This window comes from Ambystoma mexicanum, chromosome 7p (genome assembly GCF_040938575.1).
Source record: "Ambystoma mexicanum isolate Mex_15411 chromosome 7p, UKY_AmexF1_1, whole genome shotgun sequence".
In the NCBI taxonomy this organism is placed as follows: Eukaryota; Metazoa; Chordata; class Amphibia; order Caudata; family Ambystomatidae; genus Ambystoma; species Ambystoma mexicanum.
Window position 1 is genome coordinate 634,298,976 of NC_090939.1, and position 27,468 is coordinate 634,326,443.

Genomic DNA, 27,468 nt, shown 5'->3' on the forward strand with positions numbered 1-27,468 from the left:
GGTGCTGGTGCCCCCGTGATGTCGCAGAGCGCCATCGCATTCAGGATACAGCAGTGCCCCCTCTGGTGTTGCTCCTCATGGGGGTCCGGGCCCCCCCGGAGTGCGTTGCGGGAGTCACTCTAGCCTTGAGGGGCACTGTGGGCTCCGGTGCGTGCCACGGAGGTGGGGCCCCCACCGCTCCTCCTGCTGCCTCTATCGGGCGCTGCTGCTGTGGGTTCTCGGCCACACCGGGTCCATGCACGGGGGGGGGGGTCCAGGCAGACCGCGCCCGTCCCAGGGCATCAGAGCGCCTCCGCTGCCAGGACACTCATTAGGATCTGCTCCGCCTCTGTTCTAATGAGGGAGATGCGTCCGGCATCTTGGAGGTTCGGGCGCCGTCCGATGCCCAGGATTCCCGTCGGAGTTCCAACATAACGAGGGAGCGTTATGCTCTCATCTTTAGGCCAGTGGTGCCTGAGATGTTCAGAACATCTCAGCGGTTAACAGCGACCCCGCTGCGTTACGATAAGCTGCACATTTTCGCTTTGGCAGCGGGCCTCCGACGGATGGCTCTAGGAGAGCAGCCACATCGATGGCGCTCCAAGCCAGGCCCCCCAAGTCTGCCATCTTAAATTGAGGGTCAATCAAGCAGGTGAAACATCTTCTTCTCCTGATGAACCTGCCTCATAAATGGAGGACATGGTTCTAAAGAAATCCTGTCTACTTTCAGGATGAAATACCTTCTCAAGTGGCACAGACTTCGACACAGATGTCAATTTTGTAATCGGAATGAACGAAGACATGGACAAAAGCTTTGATGGCATCGACGTTGTAGTCATCACCTTCGATATCGTCGAGGTAATCTTCGACACCTTCGAAGGAATTGTCGACCCCCTTGAAGGAATTGTCGACACCGTCGAAGAAGCCTTCGACACCGTCGAATGTGCAATCGTCGTAACCTTTTTGGTATGGTTTGTCGACACCCTGTGCTCGACTGCCTTCGATAGAGGCTTCGAGGAAGTTTTAGAGGAGGGTTTTGATGGCGTATGAGTGTCTGACACCATTGTTTTGAGTTCTACCCCCGATTTTTGCACCGGTAGGCATTTTTTATGAGACGTCAGGGAAGATTCCCTGGACGATACCATCAACGATTTTTTGTCAGATTTTCTTGTCTTAGATCTTGCCCTGTCACTTTTTGTATGAGCAGGGGCATGGCCTTTGCTAGTCTGGGCCGCATTTTCAAAAATCTTCAGCATGGATGTTCTGAAGGCTTCCCACTTTTTTGGGGAATCATGTTTTGACGGACATGTAATAACTTTTTCAGACGACGTCGAGGAAGAGGGAGACTGGTTTTGTCTTTTCTTTGCCTTTTTTAAGGAAGAAGAAGAGGACTTCCTGGATCTACTCCTCGACCTAGATTTTTTGTGACCTTTTAACGAAGACTCAGCCAAGTCTTTTCTCCCCCTCGAAGAAAACTTTGAGGATTCCTCCCCTACCGCCAGCTTACCTCCCCGTTCCTTTAAGGCCTTATGTGTCATTGATTGACAGGAACCACACTTGTCTATACGGTGGTCGGAACCAAGGCACCAGAGGCAATTTCGATGGGGATCAGTCAGCGACATCTTTCTCCCACATTTCTGGCATTTTTTTAATCCAGTCTTCCGCGTGGAAGGATTAGATGAAGACGACATTTCTACAAACTGAATCACTGTTTTCTCGATCCGAAGGGAAGCTAACGGAAAAACAAAAATGAGGCCAACGGGCGCGCTCGAGGCATTTATACAGCGGATGACGTCGGCGCTCGACTGATGCCGCCACCTCGAGTGGAGCGCCCTCTGGTGGAGAGAAACATTTTTACAAAGCAGCAAAGCTGAAGGTAAGGATATATCTAAAATGAGGAATACGTGGGAGGACACAATCCATTCGAAACCTCTTTTTAACCTCCACAATCTTTACTACCAAACCGAAGACTGTCTCTGCCGCTGGTTAACTTTCACTTCTAAAACTGTTTTTTAACGTTTTGATGGCTAGAAGTTGCTTTTCATAGCACTTGCCTTCTGTTTTTGCAGCAAAGCATTGTTTTCTATGGGAGATTTGCATTCCCTTTAGGATAAACACTGACTTGTAAACATTCTAACCCTACTGGGTCAGCTCTGGTGCTTGGAGGCCTTCTTAGACCATGTACATGCCTCATGATCCTAACTTGGTAAGATCACATCCTAGTCTTTTGAACTATATCCATTTTAGAATGTTGCTCACCTGTAATCTGCTTTTCCCTTTTTTCCAGCACAACAAAAATATATATTTTAAATTGCCCTCCTAAAAGTGCTGGCTTGGCTGCCCTGATGTTTGTATTTCTAGGAGAGTCAGGTGGAATTAGACATGGACAGACCCCTCTTACATCCTGAACGCAGGGGCGGGCAATACCCATTCTAAAAGGGTACTCACTGGCACAGTGGAAGATGTCTTTTCCTGGCTAGCATGTCTACCTCTCCAGGGACGGAACTAGCTTGTTACCTGCAGCAGTAGTTGCTATTCCTCCCCTGAGTTGTTCCCCATTTCTGGTACTGAATATTGGAATAGTATCCTCGGTCAGGGGAAGTAAAAGATTTGGTGGAGGAAGGTGACAATCCATGACCCTGGAGGCTTTCCATTTTCCAAGCTGTCATCAGTTTTACTAGCAAAGAGGTCGAACCCTTAGAGGCCACACGTACAGAGGTTTGCTTTCGCCAGATTGACATTGCAGGTTCTGTCAAAGACATGATTAAAAAGTCATACCTTTGGTTCTCGACATACTATAGTCAATTGTCTCTCTGCACATAATGAGGATCAACCCAAATCATCATAGGCAAAGTGACTGCTTTTTCATTTACTAAAATCGTTAAATGTATTGTGGCAGGCAACATGCCACTCTTTGAAAAGTGTAGAATTCAGTAGGCATCAGAGCTGCAGACCAAAATAAAAAACAATATTAATAATCACGCCACCTTACGGCCAAAAAACAGCCATTTCAGTAGAATTACCGCCAGTGATAATTCAGCCGAAATCCCCATGGAGCCCATAAATGTGGACTAACAGTGCCATACTGCCACTTGTAATCCGGCAAAAATTCCGCCGGACCAGGTGGCTGTAATGGTAAATCCATTTGGTGGTATCTCCACAGATTTACCGCTAAGATACCATGAAACTCATAATGAGGTCCAGTGAATGGTCAAGGAAGCAAGGCAAAAAACCTTCAGCTCTGACTACCTAAGTAAAATATTGCCTACAGACTATACTGGTTATCAGTAAAATTGTTTAAACTTGGCGAGCTGGAAACAGACAAGTGCTCCAGGTGTGGGGGTGCCAGAGTTGACTACAACCACATGTTGCATCTTTTTTTATTAAAAATCTCCTAAACAGCTAAGCAGATTCACAGTGATAACATGGAATGAACTATTGTAACATACATACTTTTTCATGAAGACTTTGTTTGAGAATGTTCTGTTGCCTGAAAAATAAAAAGTACATTTACACATTTTCATTAATTTGCAGTAGTTTAAAGTAGGAGCATAATTACATTTTCATAGGCATTGACTGCTAAAGGAGATAAAGGAAAAATGACTTAACCCAGTAATGTAGCTTGACATCAACCTCCTCTGACAGTAGTCAGACAGGCATGGTATCAAGAGAGACACAGACGCAAAGGTAACAGTTTCAAAACATTTATTTAATAAAGTTTCTGGGTTGGTGTAATACCTAACTGGCCCTAACTCTAAAGGGATTGTTCGCTCAACTGATGTTTCTAAGGGCCGTCGATGTCTGTAAGTCCAAAACCAAAGTCTGTCTGTGTCTAAACCCATGCTTGCCCTCACTCTTAGACAAAATGTGTTCAGGGATCTTCCGGGAAAAAAAAAAAGACACAGTTCCTGTTAGGACTCTCAGGGTTCCCTTCCCCAAGGTTTAGGCCTTCACAATGTTAAGCAATGTCTCTGGTGGACCTCTCGGGGTTCCCTTCCCCAAGCTTAATCCTTTCTTCAACAAAATCAAAAATGGGCCTCATTACGAGTTTGGAGGTAGCCATGCCGTTTTTACCAGCATGGCTACCCCCAAGCTCGGGTCGGGTCCCGAAAAATGGGAATTACCGGGCTATTCCGACCTTTGCGGGCCCGGTAAGTCCCCATTCCCATTTGAGCCCCCTTAGGGCTCAATGGGAATGGGGAGGATGGTAACAATGGTCGCGTTAATAACGGGACCGTTGCTACCATCCTTTTCTGCTAGCGGGTGCCGCTCTGCACGTCTGGTCTGACCAGGCATACAGAGCGGCCCCGCGAGCAGAACTCGGAATGTTGCAGCGAGGTAACAACGGTGCCGGTAGCACTACTGGCGCCGTTGTTGCCTTACCGCAACACTCATAATGAGGCCCAATGTCTTTTGTGGTCCTCTCAGGGTTTCCTTCTGCAAGCCTATGCCCCCCTGGTTTCACACAAAGGTTCACCTTGTCAATATGCACAGTTTTAACAGAAAGTTCTTTCCATGGGTTAGTGTCAGAGACTTTAAAAATGCTGGGCTTTGGCTCCTCCCCTGCGTGACCACTCTGACTTCTGACACCTCTCTTTGTACACTGTCTCTTTCTTCTGGCGCCTTTCCACCCTGTGCCCTTACCAGTCTGACTTTATTTCTCTTCCACCTTTCTTTCCCTCTATGGTGCAACCTACACCCTCCTCTCTTCTTCACAGTGCTTCTTGCACACTCTTCTTGACTTTATCGTGCCTCTGGCATGCTGTCCATTGCTCATGCACCTTTGCACCTTCCTTAGCTTGTATTGTGCCTCTTGCACTTTCTCATTTCAACCTGTGGGTCTTCCGTACCCTGCTTTCCAGCTTTCAGGTCGCTCTTACCCTTTCTTTGCTTTCTTTGCCTTTATCTTTAACTATTCCAATCTGCCAGGTCGCTTGCACCCTACTTTCCTGTTTTGGGTTGCTTCCACCCTCTCTGTACTTTCTTTCACTCGTTTTCACTCTGTCAGGTCGCTCGCACCCTTCTCTCCTGTTTCAGGTCACTTGCACGCTCTCTTGGCTTTCTTCCAATCTGCTTTTCACTCTGCTCGGTCGTGTGCACCCCCTTTCCTGCTTCGGGTTCCTTGCACCCTCACTTTACTGTCTTTCGCTTTGCGCCCCTTGCACACTATGCTATTCCTTTCTTTCTCTTTCTTTCTACTTAACGCTTTACTTTTTGCTTTCTCCTTCAAGCTGCAGCTCCAGCCATCCTCACGCTGCTGGGTTCCTCTCCTTCACATAGAGATTCACCTACGGAGCGAGGCCGCCAAGCAGCTCCCCTGGATACAGGATGTGAGGTCAGGGTCTCACCACCTGCTCTTCAGACACTCCTGGGGCCTACACGTCCGAAGGGATCGAGTACCGGCCTGGATATGGCCAGTCAGCAACCATTCTCCTTCCTCCGGCTTCACAGAGACACGGCTCCTCTGCCAAGCTGACCCCTCTGGTACACCGGACCAGAGTCTCAGTGTTCTGTTCTCCTACGGTCCTCCCAGGCTTATTGTGTTGCTGCCTTCACGGTCCAACCAGCAATCCCAGCTCGCTCATACTCTTTGGCAGAACCACATCTTTTATACTGATGTAAAGAGTCAAGTGGAGTCAGGTGTGAATAGCCAGAATAAAGTGTCTGACCTTGCCTGACTCTATTAGTGGGACAATTCAAAGGTGTCACATGGTAGGCCTCACTGTTGTTTCTATGGGTAATCTGCATTTCTCCCGATCCCCTCTTCTTCGACCCAGTATTTATTGTAAATGGGGAGGGAGAGATGGGCTGTGATTGAAAATACCCCATTAAGGCTGAGGGAGAGTGGGTTGGTGTATAATTGGGAAAGGGGGAATACCATGTCTCGCCCTTGGGTATTCTCCTCCCAAACCCCCGTGACGTTCCACTCAGGTGATCCTCCCTCGCTTGTGCACCCCCAGGGTCGGGATCCAAAAGCGATGGCCCTTCCCTGGACACCTGAATGGAAGATCCCGGACGAGTAGCTGGGAGAATACCATCAGGTTTCTCACACAGTCCACCTCTATGGTCCCGGAAGTGATGTAGTCATATTTCTATAAGATAACTAATTATATATGTGTGTGTCTGTGTACACATGGCCAAAAGCTCCAACCATAAGGTTGTCAGGATTATACTGCACTGATGATCCCAAATAAGGGTGAAACCAGATATATTGTCGTCCTGGCAGTCTTGCAAATGTCTGTCTTGGGTTGATTAAGCTTTGTATAAAGTAGCACTGCCCTCTTAGACAAAGACAATTTCCTGGAGAGAAAGGTTTGCATTTGAGCTAATTTGAATAACCACAATGCCGTGAACTTCCAGTGATGGCTACTAGGTGGTGTTGTGGAATGTGTGACTTGGCTCAAATGGACTTTCCTACTTTAACATTTCAGGTGAAAGGGTTTCTTTGAAACCTTTTTAAACCCACCATAACTTGCTTGGTGTTACGAAAAAAAAGAAAACATATATCATAGGGTAGTGAAAGTGTAGGTGAAACCTGTGTACATAGACTTTTCCCAAAATTCGGTTGCTAGTAATCTTCCTTTGACTCGCAGAAGGAACTTGGTTGAAATTATCCAAACAAAGGTTTGCCACAGCCCCCACCAAACTGGACATTTTGGGAAAGAACAGTTAAAAAAAAGCTATTAAGAAAACAAAATAAACGCAGTTTGTGGCCGACTCACATACATTTCCCCATAGAGAAAAAGTGAAATTTTGTAACACCCGTAGCGTGAAAACTATTGGGCGGATACAGATTAAATAGGAAAGCCTGCTGCATCAAAAGGGCGCTGCTTTTCTGTTGGGCTGTTGCGCTAGTTGCTGGGCGCTGGGGCTGTCGACGTTTACATGCTGGAGTACATCCAGAGAGTGAAGCCTCTGCCCGTTGACGCAAGCCGTTCTTTATCGTGAGTGCCTGCCTTCATTGATACGCTTGCCATGGCGTTGCTAATCGCTTTGTTTTACAACACAAAAAGTCCTCCTTAGAGTGTTCACTCATTCGCACTTGCATTTATATCTGTGTAGGTTGTCTTTTTCAGTAACAAATTAGTAACGGTTGGTAGCAGATCTGCTTTGCCCCACTCTGTTTGCTCCCCCGTGATTCTAATCTTGAAATTGAAAGTACAACAGAACAGCTGTTCACACTAGACAAGAATTGAACTTTTGTGCAGAGGTGGGGAGTCAGACTTTGAGTGCCCCAGAAGCCAGTTGGGTGTTCTCCGCTCAGAATTCTTTAGCCTGTGGATTCTTAATTATGGACTTCCTGCTGGGCCTCTCTCTTTAATCAGAGTATATATTTGACCATAACCACACTTCACATCTGTTGATGGGGGGATTGAGTGGGCAAAGAACACAGTTTGTTGCTGCCTATGGTAATAAAGTTACAATGTATGATATATATAACATACAACCACCTATGTAACTTTCTTCACCTGTTAGGCTCCACGCTCTCTGTAACCCTGAGCAAAGCAATCATCGTTGTAACTAAGACACTTTCTTGCAACAACAGCGCCTCAATGACCCTGGGCTGTTAGTGTGCTTTACAAATCTAAAAAATAAAATAAATACAAACAACTTGATGTTAGCTGCAACACAAAGATGGCCGTTCGGTCTGGGACCTTGGAGCCTTCCTGTAAACTGTGCTGCAGCCACTCTCTTAAATCTATCTTTGCTGTTTATTATGCCCGCATCCCACTATTATACATTGCGCAGTAAAGAGCGATCGACTTGTAAAGGGCTCTAGCAGCTATACGTGTCGTAAGAGAAACTGTAAAAAAAACATATGCAACACCCTGAAAAGGTAATGACTGGTACTGTAAATTCTATCTGTGACTTAAAATACCATGGAAGAAAGTGATTAGGGAAAAATAACAGCATTCCTCTAACCCATATTGAGGCCTTCTATTATAGAAGTCTCTACTTCTAGAGAAATTTAGGAGGGGGCTGTAACTGACTCAAACTTATCTATGGATAGCCCAAATGATAACAACTCTCTTTTAAATGTATGCCTTAGTTTGCAAGAAGGATATAATAGGGCTACCTCTGCATTATTAACTGAAAATTATGAAAACCTGACTATTGAGCAATGTACTACATTGATTATTGATTTCAGCTAAAACTCCAGACTTAACTGACATAGCAATGAACACCTATGCATCGTCTCGTAGACATCCTTTGAGCAGTTCCTCTTCGGAGTCATCGGCAATGGAGGACCACTGGATGGAACCCGAATTGTTCACCATTATTAAAACTCTTTTTTCATTATGTAACAACATATTCAAAGAACAACAATGCATAAAACATGATTTAGTTAAATTGCTTGATTTATTAACATCCAAGCAGCTTCAACTTGGGGCTGTTGTTGTAGCTGGGAGTACTGGTACTACTGTACTTTCAAAACACAATACTCAATCTACTCAATTAACATCATTACAAGATTTAGGTGAGTTGTTGGTACATGCAGCACATCTTGACCCTAGAGATTCTGCCATCATAAATAGGGGGGGGCAAGATCCAGACCACCAGTGCCCCTGTTAACACTATAGAGACTGCTACACTGGGCAGAAAAAGAACTCAAAACACGTAAGCACTTGACGGTTGATAAATCCACCTCGAATAAGATTAACTGTACCTACTGTAGCAGCACAGGGTATGAGGTCCACTTTCCCGATTTAATTTGATTTCTGGATATGAAATTGCTCCATCAATGTCTCAGTTACCCAAGTCTGCAAAACCATTGGGCTATATTCCGGGGTTACGGATGGAAGGTAATTACTCTACTTATAAAGACACATTTTCAAATGTTGGCGCGCCTAAGCAAAACCAAATTGATAGTATGAATAAAGCTTCTGGTGGCATGGGATCCAGAGATCAGATGGCAAAGGTATAACTAGTGGATGGAGTAGGAGGTAGTAATCAGGGTAGGTGAATGTAGGTAAGGTATTTCAGGATGTGCTATTTTTTTTTTTTTATTGAAAAATCTACAGTTTTAACATGCATAAAAACTTGTGTTTCAATTCCATGAACATAACTCAATAGGCTCTTACAAAACCAATAACTCTTCACGTCAGAAAAAAGAAGTAAGCAAGCGAGCAAAAGCAAAGTTAAAAACACATCAGCCAGTTTATACATAACATGCGGAAAGTCGATTCTATCCCAGTTCATTACCTCCAAAACACAGAATAGAAGCTTGAGATCATTACTCAAAGCGGGCATTTCAGTAGTGCATCAAGATAGTTCATAATTGCACCAACATGTTTAACATTTGCACCAGATGAAATCTTAAGCCACCAAGCGAACATATCATTATCTAAAGGAGCAAATTGACTCAAATGTACAGAACGCAAGGCACTAGTTTTCTCACACTCGATAACTAAGTGTTTCAGCGATTCGACTGCCACGGAACTGAAGCGGCATAGATTGTCTTTTGCCAGTTTATCTTTTCTTTGCCAGAGAATTTCCTTGGATTTCAAGATGTTCAGTCGGAACCTGAGGAATTGCTCACGGTAATAGCGAGATGGAGAATGCATTAAATAATGTGACTGGAGATTTAACTTTTTTTGACCAATGCCTGGCCAATTTGTTGAAGATAGTTTTTCCCGTTTGTCGATGTTGATGATCCAAGCCCAAGATTCAAATTTCTTTTTTGCATGTTGTGGTCTTGTGGAAAGATCGAACTCCTGCGGCATCAACCCAGGCTTGTACTCTGAGACGCCACATGTCTAATAAGGTAACATTATTGTCAGAATAGGTTTTGTTGAATATTCGGTATGCAGGAATTGGATTTTCAACAGACATTTTTTGCATTAATGTCATTAATTTCCAGATCGCATAGCTATACAAAGAGTTCAGTGACAATTCATCTCATAAAGATATCATTGAAACGCATTGAGGTAGGTGCAGAACATAGCGCCAAAAACGCCCTTCTAAAGAGTTCCAGATATGCTTGCTGATGTTCCAGCTGACCTCAGCGCCAAAAGTTAATAGGAACTACATTTTGCAAGTAAAACGTCAGGACCGGGGATAAAGAAAATTTGCCATAGCTTTTGTTTATTTTTGCCGCTTGGAAGGCAAGACTCATGGTGTTTAGTTTCAGACTTTTCACCCATTGGTGTTCACAGATGGAGTTGTTGAACTGCACACCCAAGTATCTTATAGAGTCAACAGTATCAACGAACTGGCCACCTACGGCCCACCTGAATGCCTTGGCCTTTTTACCTGAAACAGTGCCAATTGCCACAATTTTTGTTTTTTCTGTGTTAATTGTGAGCTCATTGATCGAAAGGTACTCATGTAAAGAGCTGAGCAACCGTTGGAGACCAATTTGAGTTCTATCAATTAACACTAGATCATCCGCGTAAGCAATACAACTTACTGGAACTTGGTTGATGTTTGGAGGAAAACAGTGGACATGTCCAAGACGATTCGGTAAATCCGCCAAGAATAATTTGAACAAATCCGCGGCAAGGGGGCACCCCTGCTTTACACCCCTTGCCGTTTGGATAGAATCGGACAGTTCACCACTTCTATTCAGGCGTACCCGGATTGAGGTATTCAAATGAAGAGCTATTATTGGATCAATGATATTTTGTGGACAATTCCATTTTCTTAATTTGTTCCAGAGCAGGCCTCTATTTATACAATCGAAGGCCTGCTTCCTGTCAATAAATGCTGGGTAGATGTTATGCCTGGCTTTCTGAGCTTCAAATTTCAGAAGTGTGAGAATCAAAAGGTTGACATCGACGCCCACACCTTTTGTGAAGCCAGTTTGCCATATATCAGGAATACCAGCTAAATGCGCCCATTCAACAAGCTTCAAGCGCAGCTGAGAGCCAAAGATCTTCCCGATTGTATCTAGGAGGGCAATCGGTCGGTAGTTATCCGGGCAATTCCAGCTACCTTTCTTATGGATGGGCACTATAATGGATGTTAACCATGACACGGGTAGACATTTTTGCAAGACAATACTGGCAAATAATCGTTCAATGAAGATGGCCCAGACTGATAAATTGTCTTTGAGCATCACATTGCTAATCAGGTCAGGGCCAGCAGCACGAGAGTTCTTTAGACTCTTAATTGCTAGTTCAATTTCATTGAGCGGGATGTCAACAGCCCAAGAGCCATGACTTGCAACCGAGTAACACTCAAAGGAATTAATTGAACTGGCAAAAACACCAGAAAAATGTCTGGACCATCTATCACCTGAGATGGCGTTTTGAGGTGTGGCTGAACGGTCGGTTGTGCCCATGTTTAATAACTGCCAAATTTCCCGAGTGTTCTTGGTGATTATAAGCTTCATCATCAGCTTGGCACAATCTTGTTCGATGATAGCTTTGTGTGAGGTTTCCCAATTCCTAAAAATGGCTCTTCTAACTCTCACAGCATCTGAAACCATGCTCTTTGGTGAGTTCTTTTTTATGAGCCGTAAATCTTTACGCAAAGCTTTTTTTTCAAGTGCACAATTAGACTGAATGCATGGTTATGTTGGGTATGCTTTTGACCCTGAACCTTAGTGACAATCTGATGTTCGATCAATAGTGAGGGGTAATCAACAACATTCAATAAGCCATTAAATCTGTCAGTCAGGCTATTATATGTTATGTGTATCAAGACATGTTCTTTTCCTAAACTTCCCGACCTATCCAATTTTCCGGTGTTCCTAAACTCACCCTTCCCGTCCACAACCTCTACCTAATCCCTCCTCTCACCATTGGCTGCCACGTGGTCCCCTGTACATTTTACCATCAGGAACCTGTGCCAACCACGGTGGGAGGGTCGAGTTAATTTGGCTTCTGTGGTTTCGGAAGTGGGTGTCCATACCCTTTCCTCTTGTCTTGCCTTATTTGCACTGTGTGACCCCTTTCTTTGCAGGTTGTGGATCTCTACTGTGTAATATTCCTTTAGGCCATTGGTTACTGTATATATGTTTCATAGTTCGTGTTGTGTTGGTTTTGTTAATACTGCTGAGATTTACTTTGTGTTTGATTTAAATGCCTTTAATAAACGTATATGTATTTTTTATATAAACACCTGACTGAGAGTAATTTGTGGTTTTGTTTACTGTGCGTGCTCATTGGGGGCCTCGTCTTGACCGCCGACAATGCTACCTTGATTGGTCTGGCTTGTCCAGAAGGTTACCCTGTTCCAAGAAACTCGGCTGGCCTTCTGAACCTCTGCACACCAGGTCAGAGTTCAGAAATCTATCTTAACAACTGCCAGATGCAGAAAGACCAGGGGAGACACGCAAATCACCTGCGCAGCCACTCGGCCACAAAGAGACCCTTGTGCCTGATTGAAGAAATGTAAGCCACTAAACTTCCATGATAAGCAAGGGGGAGGTGTTGTGGCGAGGAAATTGGTGAGGCTCCTTTAAAGGGGCAGGACTTGGAGCCCAGGGAGGAAGGTGGGAAGAGGGGACAGGGAAAGGGTAAGGCAATATGCGGAAAATGGTGAATAAAGAAGAATATAACGAGAAGTGGCTCTGTGTGTTTTATTAAGGGCCTGTCCTGTACATAACACCTGGGTACACCCTCTCATTAAAAAACCCTCACTAGACCCCACAAACCTAACTAACTACAAGCAGGGATGCCCCTTATTCTCCCTGTTTCCAGGTTTATTCAATACATTGAAAACCATGGTGCTCTATGGTAGTGAGGATTAGGGCTACAGAGACTGCCACGAGCTTGACATCACTCAGAAACAGATCCTTAGGAAGATTATAGGTTTACCCCCAGGAACATCAGCAAGTGCACTAAGGCAAGAGCTGGGGATGACAAATATTAATTTAGAAGTCAAGATAAGATATGTGAACTACTGTTTAAAGAATAAACAGTGGCCTTCGGTTAATACAATTGTAAATATAGCCATATCTGAATTGGTAGTGGTGCAGTCAAAAATTAGATGGCATTAAGGATTTCTAAAATTGTGAAGACAATGGTCTGTTGAAACAGATTATGCAGGAGCACAACAACCAATGACTACAAATATGCTGGGAAAGTTCATATGGGAAAAAGCATACGAATGGGAAAGGACAAGAAATGGGTAATCTTTCCTCTCTCTCACTGTATTTGAAGAATATAGTAAGTAACACAGGAGAGACTGTGAAAAAAGCATCCCCAATCTGGAGAAGATGGGTATTGCTCGTTGGGTTAAACCTCCTCCACTTAAGACAACAAGCTAAATGGAAATATGCAGATGTGAGATGCAAATGTTCAATGCAGTGTGAGGAAGGCATGGGACCTCCTTATAAGTCTGGCGGTAACCGCCGGACTTGTGACACTGTTTCTGCTGCCTGAGATCCCACCGGGACATTACTAGTCCTGGCGGCCCGGTATATCAGGCTGCGGAAAGTGTAAGTCCCCATTCCCATGGAGTTCATGGGAATGGGGACACGGAAGCACTGGCACCGTTGCTAACGGGGCCGGTGCTTCTGTGAAAACTCTGCGGGTGGGTGCCCTTACGCCCAGCAGGTCAGACCTGCCAGGCGCAACGTCCCCACGCCCGCTGTGTTGTAGTGTGATGGTACAGTGCGACCGGCACCCTTATTTCACGACCGCCACACTTGTAATGAGGCCCATGGTCTACTTTTTGTTGATATGTCCACAATGTTTAGAACTACGAAGATTTCTGTCTTTTCAAGCCAATGGAATAAGGACACGCACAACTGCAATAACTTGTATTATAAATTGCGCCAAAGAATTTTTTTTTTGTTTGTATAATTTTTATTGGTTTTGCATTTAAACATGACAGTCAACAATTTCACTAACCCTCCCGCCTCCCTCTCCACCCCCACTGCCCCTGGATGGTGGGGATCGTTCATGAATTCAATGATTATAGTCTTACTTGGATTATATAATGTTCAGCATACAGATCTTGTGTGGGCTCCATTGAAGCATATAGTCGCTCTGCAGATATGTCAGGATACTGCCCCAATTTGACTGGAAGTCTTCTGGGGTACCTTAAATTTTGCATGTCATCCATTCTAATGAGATAAAATTCCATACTTTCTGGAGCCATTGCAGTTGTGTCTGGGGTTCTTTCTGCTTCCAGTGCTGGGCTATTGTTAGCCAGGCTGCTATGATTAGCATCATTATTCCTTTCTGCTGCTTTCTGGTATGGGTTTTTTGTGCTGGGTTCCACATACCTGCCAACCAGATCCTCTCTTCGAGGGCTCCTGTTCCATGTACCATTTTCCCCACTAGCTCTTTGACTTCTTTCCGGAAGGTAGTTATGGCTGGACAGACCCACCAGATGTGTCTCCAGTCACCCAGTTGTCTGCAGCCTCGCCAGAAGTTCTCTTTGGTGGCAGGATAGATTGCATGGAGTCTTTCTGGGGTATAGTGCCATTGGAGGACAATATTTTGCCACATCTCTCTCAGTTGTATAGAGCGTGCAAGTTTGGGGATGTTCTACCATACCTCCTTCGACTGGTCTCGTGGTATCGGTTCTCCCAGTGTCATCTCCCACTTCTTCATGTAGTTCCACTGCATCTCCTCTCCCTCCTCATTCAGGAGATTGTACAGGTTCAATATTAGTTTGCGGGATCAGGTGTCCTTTGTCAGGAACGTTTCGAACCTTGTTAGTTGTCTCGTGGCGGTCTCCCTGTTTGCCGGAGTTGAGAGCCAATGTGTTCGTTGAATGTGTTGGTACTCGTCCGACGGTTTTAATCCCACCTCCTGGATATATTCCCTGAACGTTCTGATTGTTGACCCCTTGAACATATCTTGAATCTTGGTACAATCCGCTTGTTTCCAGCTGGTGAATGCGTTGGAGTCCTTCCCCGGCCGGAAATCTGGATTTCCGAACATCGGGGTGAGTGGTGACAGGTATGTTGTCAGGTTGCCTCTCTTGACTGCCACCTCCCATGCGTCCAGGCTTGCTCCTATGATTTAGCTGCTTTTGGTGTCTGTATCTTTTGTCTCCCCAGAGTAGGTATGACAATGGGGTTCTGGCCACCGTCTCATCTTGTTTCGCCCATATGTGTTGAAGGGGCTTCGCCCTCTATTCTCTTAATACTCGTAGTTGCGCTGCTTCATAATATTTCCTAAAGTGGCAGAGTGCCATTCCGCCTTCTTTATTGTGCGCTGTCAGTGTTGTCATAGCTATTCTTGGTTTCTTATGTGGCCATATATAGGCAGTTATCATCCTATTCAATGACCTGAAAAACGTTTTCGGTAGCTTTATCGGGAGTGCCTGGAAGTAGTGTAGGAGTTTTGGTAGTATGGTCATTTTGACCACCGTCATCCTGCCTGCCCCACCATGATATGTTTAGGGGGTTCCATTTCTCCAGTTTCTTTTTCGACTGGGCTAGTAGGTTTGGGAAGTTGACCTGAGAATTGCGATGGCCGAAAATGCAGACTTTCTTTTTTTTTAAACCCCCCTTACACCACATATATATGTGGGGGGGAAAGGGATATTATAGTAGATTGGGGGCTGCGGGGGGTCTCCGCCGCATATCTATGTGGTGCAAAGAGGGTTTAATTAAAAAAAAAGTCGCCATTTTTGGCCATCGCAATTATGTGTGGTCTCAGTGATCACATAGATCCCTGAATTCCTATATATGTAATCCTGTCTAGGGATTTATATTCCTCCCCCCCATCTGGATACCCCTGATCTGTTATTGCATCCATATTTTTGTTAGTAGAGGTTCCAGGAATAGAGCATAGAGAAGAGACGACAGCGCGCAGCCCTGCTTTGTACCTCTGGTTAGTGCCACTCTGGGCGACAGGAGACCATTTATTGATATCCGCATCAAGGGTGGCTTATAGTTTGCTGTGACCATTTGCATGTAGGATTGTCCGAAGCCCATGCGTTCCATTTTTGAGAAGAGTTGCGTCCATTCGACTCTGTCAAACGCTTTTTCTGCGTCCAGCGCAACTAAGATTGCCTGGGTGTTCATGCGCTGTGCCTGCTCTAGCAGGTGGCATACTCTTCTGGTATTGTCCGCTGTCTGTCTCCCCGGGATGAATCCCGCTTGGTCCGGAGTCACCAATGTTGGTAAGTGTGTGGAGAGTCTGTCCGCCAGTATCCTGGTGTAGAGCTTGGCATCCAGGTTGATAAGGGCAATTGGACGGTACGACCCGGGTAGGGTCGGGTCCTTTCTCGGTTTGGGAAATATCACCAGTTTCACCTCATTCATTGAGGGTATTATGTTGCCTTGTGTTTTGAAGCTATTGTATAGTTTGGTCAGTCTGGGGACAAGTGAATCTTGGAATTTCCTATAGAAGGCCTCAGGAAAACCGTCTGGGCCTTGGGCTTTATTCTTTGGTCATTTTTTGATTGCCTGGATTATCTCCTCTGGTTGGATATCCCTCTCCAGGGATTGCTTGCTGTCTTCTGAAATCTGGGGTAATGTGATGTTGTCGAGGTATGTCTTCTGGTCATCTTCCCTTGGGTTCTCTGACCGGTATAGGTTCTGGTAGTAAGCCCTCATTACCTCCCCCATTTCTTCATCCTTTGTTTTGGTGTCCCCTTGTGAGTCTTTCAGCTTTAGTATTGTCATTTTTCTTCCTTTCTCGCGGAGTTGTCGCGCTAATAGTTTGCCTTGTTGGCGTGTATATAGTATCTCTGTGTGGTTTTCAGGAGGGTTAGTTCCACTTTTCTTGTCTGGAGTAGCCCTAGGTGTCTTTGGATGTGTTTCATAGCCCTTTTCTTTTCTTTGGTGGGATTGCTCACAAGTTCTTTTCTTGCTTCCGCCAGTTTCGCCTCTAGGTCTTCTTCCCACTGTGCCAGCTGCCTGTCTCGCTTTGCCTTTAAGGCGATCAGTTCTCCCCTTAGTACAGTCTTAAATGCGTCCCATACCATCCCCTGGGGGGTCATTCCCGTGTCATTCTCTAAGAAGCAGGTGTTTATCTTCTCCTGGATCATTTCCACTGTTGTGGGGTCGTGCAGGATGTCCGACGGGAATCTCCAGGACCATACTCGTCCCCTTGGGCTTCTTATGTTGAAAGAGGCTATTATTGGGGCATGGTCTGAGATTGAGATCGGGCCAATGTCTATGTCTGACACTTTCCCGACTAGGCCCGTTGACGCCCACATATAGGGGGTCATTACGAGTCGGGCGGTAAGGGATACCGGGCACCGGTAAGGAGACCAGTGCCGGTAATCCCTTACTGCCCGATTCCGAGGTCCCTTGGAGGGAACCGTAAGGAACGTGTGCTCAGACCACACATCCCTTACGGGTCCCGCTAAGGGACCAGGGCGCTAATAACGGGCTTGCCATTCGCGAGCCAGTTATTAGCGCCCTCCCCATTCCCATTGAGCCCTATGGGGGCTCAAATGGGAATGGGGAATGGTTTGTTCAATGGGGACTTACTGGTCCCACCAGGGTCGGACTACACCGGTAAGTCCCCATTGAACAACACCGGACTCGGACACGGTATGGGAAGCAGCCATGGTGCTAATAGCAACATGGCTACCACCCATCTCGCAATGAGGCCCATAGTCTATTCTCGATTGCGTATTGCATACGTGGGAGTAGTGAGTATAGCCTTGCCTTTCTCCATTCTTTGCTCGCCAGAGGTCATGGAGGGACAGTGTTTCAAACGCTTTTTTCAATGTTTTCGAGAGAGCGTTTGTTACTGTTCGTGTTTTGGCACTCCTGTCCAATTTGGGGTCGCATGCTATGTTCATGTCTCCCCCCAGTATGATGTCTCCTGTCGCTAGAGTGCCTTTCAGAAATCCCTCTTGTCCCGTATTGGGAGCATATATTGATGCCAAGGTTACTTGTCTGCCTTCCAGTGTCACGCTCATGAAGAGGTATCGTCCCTCCTTGTCCGCTCGGTAGTTCCTTACGTGTGGATTCAGTCTGTCTTGTATGGCTATGAGGACCCCTGCCCTCTTCCCCTCTTCGTTGGATTGATATACTTATGAGGTCCCTCTTACCTTCGTTACGGTTTTCTCACTCCTTTTTAAATGTGTTTCTTGATACATAATGATGTTGGCTCTCGTTCTCCATGCTTGCCTTTCCTGTTTTGCTCTTTTTGTCAGTGTGTTCATTCCCCTGACATTCTGTGAGAGGATCTTTATCTGGTTCATGTTCTTCTTATCCATAGTTGGTCCGTTTCCTTTTTCCTTTGTGTCACACTCCTGTGCTCCTTCCTTTTTCCTATCTTCGGTTCTCCACCTCCCACCTGGCCCTCCCACCTCCCCTAACCTACCCCCCCTTTAACCCTACCCCTCGGGGGTTAGGGGGGCTGGGATCCTACTTGCATTCGGACAACTTGTCCTGCGCTCCCGGCCCCTCACCCCCCTCATAGTCCTGTTGTGGGGGGTCCTAAACCCCACTGTTGATTCCAGTCGCGCCCTGGTCCCGTCAAGCCAGGCCTGCAATTGTTTGTTCGGGCGAGTCTTTGTCCTACCGTGTTTTGTGTTTGATTAGTTGCGTGGTATGACCTCTTCATTCAGCAGAGTTGGCGATCATTCTTGGGTCTATTTATTCTTTCCTCCTCTGCCTTTTTTCGTTACTGTTGTCCACCCTTCAGGTCTGCTTGGGCCCTTTACTCTCCTTTGCTGTGGGTCTTGGGTGTTTTTTGCAGTGTTCTGTATCCCCAGGACTCTTTCACCTTCCTCACAAGTTGTTACCCTGTGTTGGTTTCCCTCCCAGGTGAACAGGAGGCTGAATGGAAACATCCATTTATACTTCACTTGGCTAGTAGATAGATGGTGAACCACTGGAGCCATCCTTCGTCTTCTGAGGAGGGTGGATTGTGCCAGATCTTGGTATAAGTGGACCTCATGCCCATTTATTCTCAGTGGGGTTTTGTATCTTGCCTTTTGCATTATCTGCTCCTTTTGAGTAAATGACGTTATAGCTGCCAGGACGTCCAGTGGTCTGGACCCTGGTTCTGCTGTCCTTTTGGGGCCTACCATGTGGAGCCTGTCAATTTTCACCTGTGGCTCTGTGTCGTCTGCTAGAATTTCTGTGAAGAGTTTCGTTACTGTTCTCAGTAGATCTCTGTCCTCGATGGATTCAGGTAGATTCTTAATTCTTATGTTAGATCTTCTTGACTTGTTCTCCAAGTCTTCACATTGGAGTTCTAGGTTGGTGGATGTTTGGGCTAGCTGTTCCAGTGCTTCTTCTGATTTTTGTGTATCGTCTTCCACCTGTTGGACCTTTCTTTCTAATATATCCGTCCTTTCCTCGAGCTTTGCAATGTCCAGTTTGACTTCCTGGAGTGACTGTTTCATGTCCTCCCATAGTGTCTTAAATTGTTCTTGAACGGATATCAGTAGTTGGGACTGTAATTCTTTGAAACAATTCTGCATGTCCGTTTTACTCATTGTGCCTTCCTCCATGGCGTGCTGTGGGGTGGGGGTGTGTATGTGGGCCTGATGTTGACCCCTCCATTGTAGTGTTATCTACGTCTCGTGTCCCCCAGAGCTGTCTTAGATTCTGGTTTTGTTTCCTCTGAGGGGGGAGGGGGGTAACTGTGCCGGGGTGTTTGCCCTCGACTTGGACATCAATGCTTACAATGCAGACTGCCTGTGGGCTTCTTTTGTCACTGGGGCGATCTGATCTTTGTGCCTTGGTTTGCGTCCTGCGTGGTGGAGGAAGTGTGTAGTCGTCTTGGGATTCTAGCGCCTCCTCCTCTCTGTTTTAGTTGGGGGAATCCAGACGGAGTGTGATCCTTCCCAGTGGTCTCACACTCCTGGTGCTCTCTACCCCTCTGTCCCCTGGGCCCTGTGGGTTCTTTGGTTTAGAGTTGTGACCGCTCTTATGAATGCCCTTGTGGCTTGTCGAGCGTGATCCTGGTCGACCAGTTCATGGGTGCTTAACCGCCTTCAGCTGTGGGTTATCTGGTCACCCCCACCACCCCAGTGTGATTGCTCGCAAGTTGGTGGTGCCTGGGTTTTGTTATCGTAGGAGTTCGTGTTGGGGTGGTATGCGCCCCTCTGTGGAGCATCATGCAGTAGGTATGTCTCTCAGTACTCACCACCCTTCCTTCTGTTGATCCGGTCATTGCCCCTCGGTCTCTCCGTGGTTGCCTCCTTTGCTCCTTCGACTGATGTTTGGGCTTCCTCCGGGATAAGCACTGCAATATGCTGGCGGAGGTGGATGACCGCCCTGCTTGTCTCCCTTCTGCCAGTCTGGGGTGATTGTGGGTCCCGCCTGCGTGGGGGGTGGCGTTCGGGGCTCCTAGTTCGGGGCTCCTATGCCATGTCCCGTCCCAGCCGCTGTTTCGCTGTGGTGGCTCCCGTCTGTGTGCTCTCTAGTCCGCTTGGGGGTGCAGGTACATTTGCGGCCCTGGGGCCTGCATCATCCGGGGTGCTCCGTGGGGCTCTTCCCTTAAGCTGAGGTGCCCGGTGTTCTCTGTGCCGAGTATGAGGGTTCCGGGGTGCACTACGATTCTGCCGCCTGGGTGCTGGACTGCCTGTGCCACCGCTGATGCTCTCCTGAGAGTGGGGCTTGTTCTTGGCGTTCGGAGGCTCACCAAACTGTCACGCTGTTGGCTGCCGAGGACCCCGCTCCGGCCGTGTCCGAGGCTCCTCTGCAGTGTCCAGTCCCCAGACGTTGTTTCATTATGGCGACTCCTGCCTGCGGCCTCTCTAATCCGCTAAGGAGTGCAGGTGAGTCCATTTGTTAACACGGCCCTAGGGTCTGCATCATCCGGGGGCTCCGTGGGGATCCTCTCTTCGGCGGGGGTGCCCGGTGTTCTCAGAGCCGAGTATAGGGGTTCCGGGCTGCACTGCGACTCCGCCGCCGGGGTGCTCGTCTGTTTTCGCCTCCGCTGGTGCTCTCCTGTGTCTGGGCCCTTTTCTTGACGATCGGAGGTTCGCCAAGCTGTCACACTGTTGGCTGCCGAGGACGCCGCTCGGGCTGCGGCTGTGTTTTTTCCCACGGCTGGGTAGCTGGCAGCTCCTCTGTGGTGCGGCGGTCCACTCCTCCGCTACTTCTGTAGTTGGGTTCTCTGTTTTTCTGGTCTTCACGCTTATTATGTGGATTTAAACTTGCCTGAACTGCTATTTTGTACTGCTTGATTATGCGGCCCGGCGGGGAGAGACACTCAAGTACGTCTTGGGTAACAGAGAGTTTTAAATGTATTGATTTAAGATGATTGTTAGATAGGTTTGCAATATATGCTTTAATGACATTTTAGTTTTTGTAAATGGAGAAATCTGAAAAAAAATTGATTGATTGATTGATTGATTGATTGTTTGAACTACCCCCCCCCATCACAACAGTCCCGTTCCTATTGAAAATCTTGGACAGAGCAGTTTATCTGCAAATCCAACACTATCTGAAAGTCAACCACATACTGGGCATGCGCCAGTCAGGGTTTCGCCCAGACCATGGGACATAATCAGCACTTCTTGACCTGAAGAACTAGCTCAATGACATCAGGGATGAGGGCAAGCCTGCCCTACTTCTACTCCTTGATCTATCAGTTGCATTTGATCTTGATTTGAATGACGAAAAGACAGATCTTCCTGGTTGGTCCCTCGGCAGTAATCAATCTTGATGCCCAATATACCTCCTTCAACATTGATGGCATCCCGATCCCTGTCTCACTGTCAGTAAAGACACTTGGAGTTTATCTGGATGCTACACTTTCACTCACACAGCAAGTGAATGCCATTGCCTCATCTGCCACCTAAACTACTAAACTAATCAATGCATCTAGACCCTTCCTGTCCCCAGACAGCTGCCATACAGTCGCCCTAGCCACCATTGGATCAAGACTTGATTATTGTTATGCCCTCTTTGAAGGCACCTCTGAGCATAACATCCGGAAGATGAAGGTTATTCAGAATAACGCACTTGGAGCAGCTCTGAACATCCCCATACCTGAGCACATCACCTCAGCAAGGAGAAAGAACCACTATCTCCCCATTCGCATGCAGATTCTATTCAAAACCCTGCCAACCACGCACAAATGCCTCTCCAAAGAGGCCCCACCCTACCCATCACAGAAAATAACAAAAGCAAACTCTTCCAGACCTGCTAGATCGGTCTATGCCCACCGTCTCATTCGGCCCAAATTTAAACGGGCCAAAGCTGGAGGTTCGAATGTCCCAACCATCGCAGTAAAACAATGGAACATACTTCCGCTAACCATGTCAGCCGAGCATTCCTACTAGACCTTCCGGAAAGCACAACAAACTTTGCTGTTCACATAAATCTGGATCCTGTAACTGCTTGTTATACTTAAATGTTGATCCTGAAATTGCGTTATACACTGTCTGGCTGTTCATGCTCTGACTTTTCAAGTAACTGGTCATGTAACAGCACCTTGCTACCTCAGGGCTTAGTGCGCTATATGAATGGAAAAGAAAAAAAAAAAATATATATATATATATATATATATATATATATATATATATATATATATATATATATATATATATATATATATATACAGGTGCCAGCTGTGCAAAGAGACAAAAGTTGGCAATTTTCACCAGAACACAAACATGGGCATTTGATTTGATAATTTTTCCCATTAATCCACTTCCGTACTGGACAAAGAATCAGAAGATGAACATTTCTTCAAGAGATGATGCAATTATTGTGGAACATTTCAGGCAATAAATTACCTTCTGGCAACAAACGCAAATCTTACATGTACAAAAGAAGCTCATTAGAACTTCACTGACAGACATTCAAATCACTTGGCAACTAACCCTGTAACTCTACCCGAGTGCTGCAGTGGAAAGCTAAGTTGGCTGAGACATTTTCTTCACAGATTGTGTACTTGATCCAGCCAGTGGTGCACCTCATAGTATACCAGACCTCCACATGGCCTAAACATATTAGAGTGCTAAGACTGGGGTTTTCTCAATAAGTGTGGGTTCAGTGGGGAGTCATTTTTACTTCTGATTACAGCAGCAGTACAATGGGTATTCACATGGATGACAAGGCGGCCTAGTTTCTGTGCTTCATGTTCTCTTTAATCTCTAAGGGCTTCAGATGGTTCCGACCCCAGTGATGCATCTCTGCACCCATCTGGCCTTCCTCACAACTCGGATTGACAACTCGCAGTAAGCCATGCTTGGTAAATAGAGCAGGCTGACTGGCTAGCCTTCTGTTATATCCTGCATTTCTCTCTCTAAGCATACATGCCTATGACATCATGGAACTTTCACCTACTGGGCAGAGAAGGGTTCCATGATGAACAGTTGAGAGAGGCCTGGCTGAAGTAAGGATGGGTGACCAGTGACTGTCTATTGATATCTACTACTTGATGAGAAGAAACCATACAGGTTTGCTGTACTTAATAAACAGCCCTACATGAAGATGAGGGCACATCACTGCGTGCAATCATAGAATATAATACCTTCCTGCAGTCCTGGCTCGGGGTACACTGCCATTGACATCCTTATTCTTGGCCTCCACACAATGGCCCCGAGCAACTGGCAAGCAACATTTTAGAGCCAGGAAAGCAACACGTTGCGTGTGAGCTACACATTGGGGATCACTGGGCTAGTAAGAATAGGAGAGACCATCCAAGGCCCGTCCTGTGCACAGTTCGGCTGGACTTTGGCTTGCTTGACGTGTGTCAGCTGCGCTAGTCTGCTGTGCTTCCGGGCAGTGGAACCTGTATCACGACACATGGTATCGCCGTGAGCCAATCCCGAAGCACCTGGCAATAGGCAGTGAAGAGAGAACTGCATGCGGGACTGAAATTAAACAAACCTGACACGGGAGAACAGGCACCCTCCACCCGATTAGACCAGGATACAAGGAACCAAATTAGAATCAAATTATATCAAAGGCAACAGAAATCAAAATAAATAAAATCTGCTTGTGGGTGAAATAAAGAAACAGCCTGCAGTCACACACCAGGCATAAGCCTTAAATGGCACAAGTCAATATAAATGAAATGATTTAATTAAACAAACAAAGCAATATATCAAACAGGCAGTAGCCTTAATATATATCAGCAGCATTGCCTGCCTCTGAGTTAGGGGATATGTCAAGCACACTGGCTTCCCTCTGAGTTCTCTGCAATTGCAGATTCAATTCCTTGGACTGCTATTCGTGCTGGAGCCCTTTTGGAAGCTTAGAATCTTCATGGGACACATGTATGTGAAAAGAAAAGGCCCTGTAGTCATCATTGCCAGTATCAGATTTAAATATGTGCTTACAATTTTTAAATTTGGGTACTCCCCTCTTGACTCGGACATCTAAAGCCATCAGCTTCTTCTAGCATGAACACTAGCATGTTCTTGCTGTGCGGTTCTGACAACACCGGTGTCGGTCACAGAGTCTTAAGAGGAGCCACCAAAGTGATATACATATAGATGTGCACTGACGAAGTGGGGGCTGATCCTGACACCCATGGCTCAGTGGAAGACAATGGCTTGGGCGCCAAGGGAATTAACACATTAGAGGAGATGAGTTCCTTCTGAGTCGCTGGCACTGAAGATGTCAGAAACTTTGAAGCTTTATTTCCCAAGCCCAAGGTCTTAGGAAGGGGGATCAGGGTTGCAGGGTTTGTGCACACCTGAACTGTCCTTAATGGAAGCAGTCAGAACAGGGGAGACCACAAGGGCCAGGTCAACATTTTTCACCACAGCTTGTCTGAATGTCTCCCTCTCCTCTGAAATTAAGGTGGAATTGGGCTAGGCATGTTTCTGACATACCTTACATACATCTTCTGACTTCGAACAGGGCCTGGAATACTTATGCTTCTTACAAGAGGAGGAAGGGTGTTTAACGGGAAGAGTAGGACTTGCTTCTAGAATGATTATGAGTTTTTTCTTTCTTTTTTTCATATCTTCTTCACAGGACCTGTCGCATCTCTGCATCATCAGGTGACCCTGAAGATTTATCAGAGATGACTGGGCACGGCCTGCATGCTGCGTAGTTGAGTGGACAAGGAGAATGAAATAAGCATGCGCGCGGTGCAACAGTTTGCACCGGATGAATACAGGAGAGTACACATTCACGCTGGGCTACGTGTCCTCTTTATTTAGTTGCAGGGATCTGCCTTTGGCCCTCCTTACAGGGAAACAACAAAATGGCGATGAGGGTGGGATCTTGTTACACATCACCCGCTGCAAGGCTCCTCCTGCCCAGCTCCACTTACCTCTCAGGGGCTTTCTTCACGCGTTTCCCAGCACCTTCCCTCTGTGACTGGTTCATGGCATCTCTGCCTACGTTGGCGGTCCCCTGCGCTTCGCTGTGCAGGGTCGCGACGGTTCCTGGGCATGTCCGTTGAGGGCGCACCGTGCATGCACGGACTGCCATGTTCTTCGTTCTGTGCATGCGCTGTGTTCTGGAACCCATGCAATTAGGGGCCATACGTGGTCCATTGTCTGAGTCAGAAAAGCAACGCTGACGTGCCAATCTCCTCTGCCTATATTGTGGAGCATCTGGTCATTTTTTGGGTACTTGTCCTCTACGTCCTCCCACACATTTGGAAAACTAGATGGCTTGTCGTTAGAAAAGAAGGCAACGACAAGCCTGGTGTTCACTCCAGCCCTTCTTCCTGTGGCCCCCATGCAACCAGTATCTCTTCTTGTTCTAAGGGTCCAGATCGTTTGGGGTAACAGACATGAAGAAACCGCAGCTTTGCTCGGTTGTGGGGCATCCGGAAACTATATTGACACAAACTCTGTCTCCCGGGTTTGGATTCCAGTACACCAAAAGGAGAAAGCAACTCCTGTGGTAGCCATCGACGGGACACCACTATCCTCTGGTCCAGTCCGCCAACATACCCGACGTCTCTTTGTTCGCATCAACGACCATTTGGAACAGATCTTGTTCGATGTAATAAAGACACCCTTTTACCTGGTGGTTTTGGGTTGCCCTGGTTACTGTTTCAAAACCCTCACATAAAATGGGGATCCCAGACTTTAATCTTGCATCCAGTTGTTGTTTTCGGCATTGTTGTGTTGAACCTGTCTCCGAAATCATCTCTACCTCTTTGAAGTCTTCTTCGGCCAACTCGACACATCAGTTCTGTTCTCTGGATACCATACCAGTGGTGTACCACCAGTACCATCACGTGTTTTATGAGCCAGATCAGATTTCTTTGACTGTTCCATTGACCTTCTGCCAGACAGGGTGATACTGCATGGAAAAACCTACTCCTTGACTCAACCAGAAAAGGAAGTCCTACATCGATGACTGCTTGGCCAAGGAATACATAGTTCCCTCAAAGTCAGCGGCAGGCTTTCCTTTGTTTTTTGTACTGTCGAAGAAGGGTACCCTGCATTGATTATCCCCTATTGAATGAAATAACACGTAAGGTTTGGTACCCTTTGCCCTTGATCCGTAACATTATTGAATCTCTTCACACTGCCAAGTTCTTTATCAAACTGGACCTCAGAGAGGCATATCATCTGGTTCGGATCAAGACGGCCGATGAATAGAAGACGGACTTCAAGACACCCAGTGTGCACTATGAATATAGAGTGATGGCATTTGGTCTTTGCAATGCCCCCTCGGTTTCCAGCACTTTATGGACTCAGTCTTTTCCGATTTGATCGTCCTATATGGCTGGATCTCGATGACATTCTCATTTTCTCCACCACCCTGGAGGGAAATGTCCTTCATGTGCAAGAGATTCTGTCTCGTCTGCCCAAGAATCATTTTTACGCCAAGGCTGAGAAGTGCCTTTTTCATCAGGAAATTATTGAATTCTTGGGGTGATTAGCAGCTCTGGCATACAGATGGATCCCGCTAACGTAAAGGCTATTCTTCTAGGGGCACAACCGCAAGATCTTTACAGTGCGTCCTAGGCTCCACTAACTTCTACTGTCGTTTCATCCCAAACTTTTCTCACCTTCCTTCTGTTTTAACACAACTCACCAGCACCAAGGTGCCATATGTTTGGGATTCCGACGCTAAAATGGCATCCGAACACTTGAAGAAAGCTTTTGTCTCCACGCCCATGCTTTATCATCCTACGGAGGAGTCACCCTTTATCGTCGAAGCTGAGGCCTCAGACTTGGCTATCGGGCGGCTCTTCTCCAGAAGGAACCCAGCACTGGAATGGAACATCCTGTTGCATACCTATCTCAGAAACTGTCATAAAGTGAATGGAACTATACCGTCAACGAGAAAGAACTGCTAGCGATCAAGGCAGCCTTTGAAGAATGGAGGCACCATCTATTGGGTGGACGGTTCTTGGTGGAGGTTCGTACTGACCGTAGGAATCTCTAGTTCCTGCGCTCTCTTCAGTGTGGGAACACCAGACAAGCGTGGTGAGCCTTTTTCTTTTCCCACTACGACTTTACCATCTCTTATGTTCCTGGAGTCCAGAATCGGAAAGCCAACGCCTTGCCTCGATCCATGGAATATGAGAAGACACCCCACGATTCAGATATGCCTGTCATTGCTCTGAAACATTTCTTAGATGCATTGCAGCCTCATCTGGGTATCCTGCTTCGCAACACTTTGTCCGATGCAGCCAGGACTCACCTTTTTAGGTAAAAATGGTATCAGCTAGAGAGGTGGTCTAATATTCTACCAGGAACGTCTGTACGTACCCACCTTGGATCTGT

General features: G+C 46.5%; 1 protein-coding gene across 1 annotated transcript in view; it reads right to left on the reverse strand.

The window, feature by feature from the left end:
• LOC138526211 (fibrous sheath-interacting protein 2-like) overlaps positions 1-27,468 on the reverse strand; it is a 1,971,501-nt gene that overhangs the window by 1,517,277 nt on the left and 426,756 nt on the right. Inside the window, exon 3 of the mRNA XM_069636679.1 lies at positions 3,433-3,469. Coding sequence (XP_069492780.1) covers positions 3,433-3,469 — 37 coding nt within the window. The remainder of the gene's footprint in view (positions 1-3,432; positions 3,470-27,468) is intronic.